This window comes from Hydra vulgaris, chromosome 06, assembly GCF_038396675.1.
Source record: "Hydra vulgaris chromosome 06, alternate assembly HydraT2T_AEP".
Taxonomy (NCBI): Eukaryota; Metazoa; Cnidaria; class Hydrozoa; order Anthoathecata; family Hydridae; genus Hydra; species Hydra vulgaris.
This window is the reverse complement of record NC_088925.1, coordinates 23,006,273-23,016,152: the sequence shown is the minus strand read 5'-3', so window position 1 is coordinate 23,016,152 and position 9,880 is coordinate 23,006,273. Positions and strand designations below refer to the sequence as shown.

The 9,880-nt window shown below is 27.9% G+C and overlaps 1 protein-coding gene across 1 annotated transcript; it reads left to right on the top strand.

The window, feature by feature from the left end:
* The first annotated feature begins 338 nt into the window (after positions 1 to 338).
* LOC100204484 (myosin regulatory light chain 12B) lies at positions 339 to 2,285 on the top strand. Its single transcript, XM_065799619.1, has 2 exons — positions 339 to 919; positions 1,946 to 2,285. Exons 1-2 carry the CDS (start codon positions 519 to 521, stop codon positions 2,055 to 2,057), a joined length of 513 nt encoding a protein of 170 aa, XP_065655691.1. The 5' UTR covers positions 339 to 518; the 3' UTR covers positions 2,058 to 2,285.
* The last annotated feature ends 7,595 nt before the right edge of the window (positions 2,286 to 9,880 follow it).

The window sequence follows — 9,880 nt, the reverse complement described above, 5'->3', positions numbered from 1 at the left end:
TGCGCATAAAAGATAATGCACACATCGCTGTGATACCGGTATATTACCACAACTATTTTAATTTAACAATCCGTTGGCATTTCTGCGGTGGTGCAATAGTGTTAAAGGGTATTTTTTGTAACTGCATTACTTTTTAAGTTGTATTTAACTTAAAATAATTTACTCACAAGATTGCGTATATACAAAAATATTCAAGTCTTAAGAAATTTTTTGTGATTAGTTAAAAAAGAGTTTTTCGTCAAAATTCGTAGTTTGATTGATTTAACATAGTTTAGCATATTTTATGCGCATAATTATTTATTCTAGAAATTATGCTTAAAATTTGTCAATCATCATTGTTTAACGGTAAAATATAAACAATAAACGAACCTTTTATGGAGAGAAGAGTTAAATTTGTTCGTTTAAAAGGAGTCAGTTTAGGGTTAGGCTTACGTTTACTAAGAGAAGACGTCTAGGAACAACTTGAAGAGAGGGTTGTTTTTTTTTAATAAAACATTTTTTTAGTAAACTAACTTAAAATGTCTTCGAGTAAGAAAACGAAGAAGGGAACTAGCAAGAAAAGAGCCCAAAGAGCTACTTCAAATGTCTTTGCTATGTTTGATCAGTCACAAATTCAAGAATTTAAAGAGGCATTTAACATGATTGATCAAAATCGTGATGGTTTCATTGATAAAGAAGATCTTCATGATATGCTAGCATCTCTTGGTAAAGACCCACCAGATTCTTATCTTGAGGAAATGATGAAAGAGGCTCCAGGACCCATTAATTTTACAATGTTTTTAACTTTATTTGGTGAAAAATTAAACGGCACTGATCCTGAAGATGTGATAAAAAATGCGTTTGGTTGTTTCGATACGGATCAATTGGGAACTATTCAAGAAGATTATCTAAGAGAACTTCTAATGACCATGGGAGACAGGTATTAATCATTTTAGGAAATACTTTTTAATCATTTTTTATGTTGTTTTCATCGCCTAGGTACGTTCTTTCTCTTAAGATTTATTTGAATAAGTACTTTGGAACAACAAGTAGATCTTTATTTATTAAAGATCTAGTAACTTTAATAGAGTTAAATTTAAACCATAAAATAGATGTCAGATTTATTAGTAAGTTTTAGTTTATGGTTTTTTTACATAGGTTATTACATGAAAGTACTGTCATAGTTTTTAACTATGACCTTATTATTATAGAACAATAAATTTAAAGTTTTTATTATTAATATGTGCAGTAAGTAAATCTCTTTGAACCAATGTTAGGAATGGATTCGCTCAAGAGGAGTTGAAGAAAGCTAACAAATTAATTTTTTAAAGAAGTTAAATTACTTATTGGAAAGTAACATTTGTTGATGAAGCAACTGATAAAAACAAATTACACAGATGATAATATTAAAATCTGATAAAAAAATATCTTCTAATTTATTTAAAATTTTTAATATTAATTATAAAAGGCATATAGATGTTAAATCTCTCTTCTTTTTTTTTTTTTTCATGTGTTTTAGATATCCTTTGTAACATAATTGTTGTTGTTCTTATAGTTATATTTATTTTATCTGTTATCTTTATTAGGTCTTTAGTTATAGTTAGTTTTAATAAGTTTAGTTTCAAAAATCAGTAACAATTTAGTTTATCATGTTTATTAAGTTTATTAAGTACCATGAATAGTACAATTAAGACATTATTTTCAGCCTAGTTAAAAAGCTTTTCAAAAACTGTATAAATAAATCAGTTTTAATAGAATATTGAAATTTAATTTTTTAGTTGTATTGTCATAAATTTTCCCCTTATTTTTTATTTATATCGTAAAAGTTATTTTTAAAAGACTTCTATAATAGTAGTAAAAAATTAGCACAAAAAGTTGTTAAAAATTTAACAGATGTTATTTAGTTCTTTTATTTTGAATTCAAAATTTTAGTATTAATATTTATTTTTCTCGCACTTTTTTATAGGTTTACAGAACTTGAATGCGACGAGATGTTTAATGGTGCACCTATTAAAGATGGAAAATTCAATTATATTGAATTCACGAGAATCATTAAACACGGATCCAAAGAGGAATAAACATTGTTAATAAATATAGCTTGTTCATATTTCGAAAATAATTGGTTTGATCTTGCACCATCATTAACTATTTGATGCTAATACCTGTGTGTTGCACTATTAGATAGCTAGACCTGAACAAACTATAAACAATTTGTTGATATATTGATGTCTGGTACTAATGTTATGTTTCTCGTTTGTTTTTATCCATGGTTACTATTTTCTAATGGAAATAAATGTTGAATAAAACTTTTTGTAGTTCTTAATGTGAATTGATGGTTGCAAGATAAAAGCTTTTATTAGGACTACAAAATTTTTAATGGTTTTTTTTTTTTTGTTTTTTTTTTGTAAATTGTATATTTCATGTAAATGATTTTTTAAACGTGCTGCAAATACCAAAACACAAACTGTTTTTTTATTGCACGCACACACAAGTTTTTCATTGTAATTACCCTGAGTTACATTTAGTCATATGTAATTTGAAACTTTAAGCCCCTAAGAGGTTTTTTTACTTAGCTGTTTATAATTTTGAACCAAAACATTAAAAAAAAAAAAATTTTAACTTTTAAAAAAATGAAGTTTGTGTACACGCCACAGGCAACTGCAACCAGTTATGTATCATGCAAATATCACCATTTACATAGCATGAAAATGGTGATTAATGCAATGTTTTTCAAATTTTTTGTTATATATATATATATATATATATATATATATATATATATATATATATATATACACACAAACACATACACACACTCTAATACACTTACCTGGTAGTCTAAAAATATTGCAATAAGATTTGTGCTATAATCAAACCTTAAAATGCAAGATTAACTTGCAAAAAAAAGCAAAATTAACTTGAGAAAGACAATTCTTTTAATTGAGTGCCTACTAAAACCAAAATTCTCAGTCAATAATTATGCACTTTGCGACGCATATACAAAAAAAAACCCGTCAATGTATAGCATGCTTAGATTTGAGTAAAAATACAAGTTAAAGAAATACAGAAAATGAAATTAAACAAATAATTAAAAACTAACTCTATATAGAAATAAAAAAGATTAATCATTAAAGTTTATTTCATTTTTTTGTTTGTTTGTGGTTGTTTAAAATATAATGTACCTCTGCAATTTATTAAAAGTGGCAATGGTTAGGGCGGATGGTTTAGGATTTTTTTTTTTTAATAAAAACTCCCCTAAAATGATTTACGGGAGCAACTTACGGCTCTCCCAAAAATCTAATTTTTTTTCTTTTATTAGTATAATTATCATTGTTACTACATTAAAAAATACGAAGTCATTTTTTTAAAAAATATAAATTAATTTCATAATAAACTGCAACGCTTTTTATAAGGAGCGGTTGTTGTAACAAAAAAAATGTTGTTAACAAATAAATAGCTAGTGTGAAAACCCAAAGATAATGGTCGCTGAAAGAATTTTTTCACGGCGCAATAAATGACGCTTGTTATGTATTTTTTTTTTTTTTTGTGCTTTTTTACAATATTTAATACATATTTACAAATATATCAATAAGAAAAATTACATGCAAAGAAATAGTTAAAAAAAAAAAATAAAGAATAGAGATAAAGAACGCGGATACTCAAAGAAGGCCTTACAGGTCTTGTATCCGAGAACCGCTGTTGAAGAACTTTGAACTTGAAAACAAAAATAAATAAATACAAATTTTAAACTTTTCTTTAGTTATGGTCTTTATGGCTTGAATTAAAATATCAATTCTTCTGAACCGCATGACTCAAGCGAAAACAATAATATCATAATATTCTTGATAAACAAATACGTCTCGCATCTTACTCGCATCTATACGATCACTGGTTCTTGTTACTCAAATGTACCTTACAATTACACTAATCTTAATTGTTAATTAATTAATAAATAAACGAAAATAATAAGAATATGATTGCACTAAGTACATCCAAATGCACTTTAAGGTTGTCCAAAATATTGTGTAGAAGAATTTATCAAATGTTGGTGCGTTTACGTTTACGCTTCCACCGACAAAAATGCTAAACCACTGTCAAAAGATGGTTAACTTCCAAAAGTATCATACATACAATATTTGCAGATACATTCATTCACATACATCAATTTTTTTTTTTTTTTTTTTTTATTTATTATTATTATTTTTTTTTTTTTTATCTTTTTATATATATTTTTTTTATTACAAAATTAAATTCAACATTAAAAGTATATACGTTCCTAATACAAATTATTTACAAATATTACGAATTAAAATAAAAATTAAAGTAAACATGTAAATAATAAATGACTACTGTACAAATAATGTCAGTGCAACTTTTAACAAAATTCAAATAATGGTGTTTAAATATAGTTTCTCACATAAACTTTAAATCAATATTGTATAAAAGTAAAATATAAATGAGTGATGACAAAACTGGGTATAATTAAAAGTATATAAATATATTTTCAATTGAAAAAATTACTTTTTTTAGTTTTCTTTTGAACATATAATAATTCCATTCATGAGAAATATCAAAATTTTTAAAAATTATTTAGTTTCATAAAAAAGCTCCACGAAAAGAAATGCAAAATTTACCAGAGTTTGTTTGAAATTTTGGTTGTTTAATAAAATTATCATTTCTTTAAGAATATTTATTTTTAACGCCTATATTTAAAGGAACCATCAGTTATACATTTGATGGTGAACCATCAAATGTATAACTATGGATATTTATATATATAGTTATATATGTGTTTATATATAAATATGTTTATATATATATATATATATATATATATATATATATATATATATATATATATATATATATATATATATATATATACATATATATATTTATATATATATATATATATATATATATATATATATATATATATATATATATATATACACATAGTTATATATATATGCAATAAAATTACTCAACCTCAATCAGGGCCCTATTTGCCGCTTCGGGCAAGCAATGAAAATTCGCCTTACCCACCCTCTTCCAAAAAAAAAATTTTAATTTTTTTTAGAAGAAATTTTTCACATCTAGTGCAAAGTACAACTTGTCACGAATGTTGCAAAAACTTCAGTTCAAGTTTTTAATTGATTTTGATGACATCATTAGCGAATTTGCCCTTCTTAATTTAAAGCAATTTCACTAATGATGTCAACAAAATTCAAGAGTTTCGACCACTTTATGTTTAATTAAAATTATAGCCAGACAAGACTAACGTTCTTGGCCTAAGTTTACAGAAACTTTTTTCACACGTACAACTTTGACTGGTATGGTGAGGAAGATGCAAACAGCAATTGCCGTGTTAGGATAAGCATCAGTCAATAAATATTTTTAAATGAGCTGCAAAATAATAGTTGGAAAAATTTTTTTTTAATTTTTCATCATTACAGCAGTTTGGTGTTTAAAACTTGCCGTTTCTGACTGGAATTGAAAACAATCTAAAACCGCCACTTAATTTATATAATAATGTTGTCAAATGTACAGGTTTCATCATTGATGCAGGAATACCTGATTATTTAAGTCATGTGCTCCTTGGGAGGCATCTGTAGTGCAGTCAAACAGAACAAAGTTGTATTTGGCATATTTGTTGTTTGATAATATTTCTGACTTTCTGTCTGAGTAACTCAGTTGGTTTATTTTGAATTCTAGGAGAAAAGTAGGACGTTGTGGTTTTCTTTGCTTTATCAGATGCAATTTGTTCAGCCACTAAAGGACAATCAAATCAATCAAGTTTAGAAAAATATCACTATTTTGTTGAGCGATGGCTTCTGTTGTGCCCCGAAGGGCGATATTTTTTGTACAGAGCAAAACTGCATCAACAATCACTTTCAAGATGTCTTTCAACTTTTTCAACTCTTTATTGATAATTTTCAACTTTTTTATCGCTCCATTGATAACTTTTCATCTCTCCATTGATAACTTTTCCATCTCTCCAATTGATAACTTTTCAGCTCTGCATTGATAATTCTGCAGATCAGAATTCATGGTCTTTCCTTCTTTAAGGTTGTTTTTTTTAAAGTTTTTCAATCAGAATAATATCTTTGGTGTTCAGTGTTGTTTTCATATTCAGCAATTCTCGGGATTAGCTTTTTCCATACGCAAAATCCTCTTTGAAATTTCTAAGAAATTGTTGGTGTTTGTTGTTGAAATAACGAAGAGCAAAAGCAAATAATGCATCTTTTTTATTACTGTACAGCAACCAAAAGCAAACAAATTGATCACTATTGTAATGAACTTTTCCACACCAGTTTGTGCTAAAGTTTGGCATTCTATTGTCAAAACCAAACAACGTGTTTGGAAAATTTTCTCTTCTTTCTTGCTCTAGCCCGAGTTGAATCAAGAAAATTTTATTTTTTCGTTACTTTAGGCCATGTTGCTGGATCCTTGTGTTAAAAGTTTTCTACTGAGACTAGTGAAAAATTTGATATTTCTGAACAAAGTTCATTTTAATTCATTTCGGCTCGGTCAGAAACGCTGGAAATTTCCATCTCTGTTATTTCTGAATCATTTGCGCAAAATTCTTCTTGACTTTCGCTGATGAAAATCTTATTTTCAATTAATTCCAAGAATTGATCTGAACTTAAGTCATTAATTTAAGCTGTTTAAAAAAGATTATCTTTTGAGTTGTCAATAACTTCTATGCAAATATTATTTTAAATATTTTTTTTTCCACTGCAAAGTTTGTTACCAACCACTTCTTGAAACAGTTGTGTAGTTTTTCATTACTTTCTAGGCGCTGCACAGTGGGCCAGAATGCACTTTTACTGGACAAAATTCATAACTAATTTAATATTAGAGCTATATTCATTAAAATTAGTATGAGTACTAATATGATGCCTGCGCTTTTTATGAAGGTAATATTTTTTTATTTCGTTGCTATGGATACCTTTATTTTGCTTAGCAACAACCTACTTTTGTTATCTGCAGATATTTTATAAGTGCTATATTCACTAAATTTGGCATGAGTACCAATATGAGATCACACTTCTTACAAAAGCGATAATTTTTTAAATTTAGTTGTTATGGATACTTACATTGCTTAGTTACCGGATACTTTCCTTAGTTACAAAGTGGTAAATTGATATTTGAATATCTTATCGGATTTTTGACCCACCTATATTGAATAAAAATTGAGTATTTAGGTAAATAATGTTTTAGGAATAATAAAAGCAAAAAATAGTCCAAGAAAACGTTATCAATTTTAAATTACATCAAAAAATTATAAAACAATAATATCGTTTGAAGATTGTTTAAGTAATTGTAAAACATCTAAAGGAAATGCTTTATGATTTGTTTGGTGTGATGTTGATTTACGCAATGATGAAATAACAGGATCACTGGAAACTAGGAGTCTATTGATAAGATCAGTATTTGTTGCTTTTCTGGATGTTTTTCGGCTGAAATTTTCGCGATAAGATTTAAAGTCTTTATTTCTAGCCTCTTGAGCTTCCTCTGACATAAGTCCGATGGGTAATGTAAGGCTTTTAATTATGTCATGTCCATGTATCAATACTTTGTGAACTGATTGAGCCATGTAATACCATGGATAAAGGGACACATATAGTCTAAAAGTGTCAAAACAATAATCCTTGAACTTTAAGCAGTCTATTTCATATCCTGAAGAGAGCGTTACCAAGATAATGTAAAATCTGAATATAAGGTTTTGGTCAATACCCAGAATTTCAGCTGTTTGTTCATATGCTGCAAAAGCACGCCTTGAGGTATTGCCATCATTACTTGTTCCAGAACCACCACTTTTAGGGAAATCAACAACAAGTCCCATTTTGTTCATAAAATCAGTCTGAATCTTTTGTTTAGCTACAGATGCCTTTTCTTTGTGTTCTTTAGATCTTGCTTGCCACTTTCTTGTTTCTTTTTTATATGCAATGTGTAATGACATCTCAAAAAATCGAATCCATGCATGAAGACTGGAAAGACCATATTTGAACTCTCTGTTAGTATAATCTATATTAAGGATATCAAGACTATTCATATTTTTTGGAGAGACACCACACACTGAACAGCATTGGTATGAGTTATTTTTTTCAGATAATATTGTTTGAACCTTCCCATCAATCATTGTAAGTTCAATAATACAATTCACTTCAATAGAAGAACCGCAAACCTCTAATAAAATCATACCCAAGCTTTCTATCTCACTTTTAATGTACTGATCTTCTTCAATCACAGATTCCTTGGATTCCATTTTGTATGCAAATCTTATGGGTCTACAATAGGCTGTGGAGGATGACTTTTGATTTCTCCAAATAGGCACCTTTTCGTTGCTGTTGTTAAATCCAGTCAAATCCAATGGGACAAGACAAGTAATAAATAATGATTCTTCACGCTTTAAATCTCTGTTAATGTCGGGTTCTAATAAAACTTGTTTATAAATGCTTTGGCCAGTAGCACTATCAAAACCAGCCTTACACGTTAATGTCATTGTTTTTATTGCTTTGTCGTTCAATATCAAGTGCCTTAGCAGAGGTTCCTGAACTGCACAGATTCTTTGCAAAGAATGAGTCATTAAATCTTTTAAAGGAACTGAAGCTGAATAGTCCTCCACTGTTATGTTTGCAGGATAACATTTCAATTTGCATCTCTGACATCATTGTAAGCGGGGTAGATGTTATATTCTTTCTCCAAGGCTCTGCTTCTAATCAATTGATAGGAAGCTTTGCATTTGCATTTGCAATTGCAAGCAATTGATAGGAAGACTTGCATCAATTATTAAAGCAAGTGCTTCGTCTGCTGAATATTTAGTTGCTTTATCTGTATTTGATATATTTAAAACATTCTTGGCAGCAATAACAACAGATTCATCTCTAAATTTTTTATTAGCAGCAAAAAATAATTCATTGGATGAATGAGATTCAATTAAACAAGATACACGCCGTTTTTTAGTTTTATTAGAACTATTATCAAATGCAACTGGTTTTCGACCACGTCTACTTGCAGTTGGTTCATTGTCTTTTTTTCTGACAATTAAATATTCATTAAGCCAGTTCACAAGCTTCTTTTCAAAATTTTTCACAGTATAGTTTGCAGATTTCCACTTTTTTTTAAGTAAACAAATCGTTGAACAGCATGTCTAAAATCAACGTCTTTAAAATCAGCAAATTTTGGCTGAATAAATTTTAATATATCTTCAGTAATATTTTGTTTTGAAATACTAAGATTGTTTTTTTGGAGAAAATTATGAATGACTAAGTTTAACAAAACCATATCTAAATAATTATTGTAACAAGTATTTTGTATTTAAAAGTAAAATGTTATAATATATATGCCGCCTGGACTACTAATACTTGTTAGTAATTAAGTTACTACAAGTGTTAGTAATTAAAATTAAAAGTAATTAAATTACTGTCAGTGTTAGTAATTAAATTACTAACAACTACCGAAAATATGTTGTTGCTATGTTATGCAAAGTAAGGTATCCATAGTAACCAAGAAAAGTTAACCTCATAAGAATTCTGAATCTCATTTTAATACATACCCCCAATATTGTGTATTTAGCGCAAGTAAAATACTGTTAAAACAACGTTAATGTAAAAATGAGTTGTTGCTATGCAAAATTTAGTACCATAGCAACCAAGTTAAAACATACATAAAATCTGAACGGGAATTTAAGGGGACGAGCAATCAATTAAAACTCGATTGAAGCATCATATAGCTCAAATAAATATAAGACAACACATGGCAAATTGTGGTAATTATTAGTTATTGTGCGGCAAAAAATAAGTTTCTTAAGAAATTCTTTTTTTTAATCTGTGATTTTCAAAGTATAACTGAGATAACATGCTATGACAAATATATTTCACACATTGGTTTTTCT

What these genes read in the sequence shown, in the direction of transcription:
- LOC100204484 (XM_065799619.1), top strand. Translation starts at nt 519, where the DNA reads ATGTCTTCGAGTAAGAAAACGAAGAAGGGAACTAGCAAGAAAAGAGCC. An exon ending in CTAATGACCATGGGAGACAG is followed by an intron (nt 920 to 1,945) that starts GTATTAATCATT and finishes ACTTTTTTATAG; the next exon opens with GTTTACAGAACTTGAATGCG.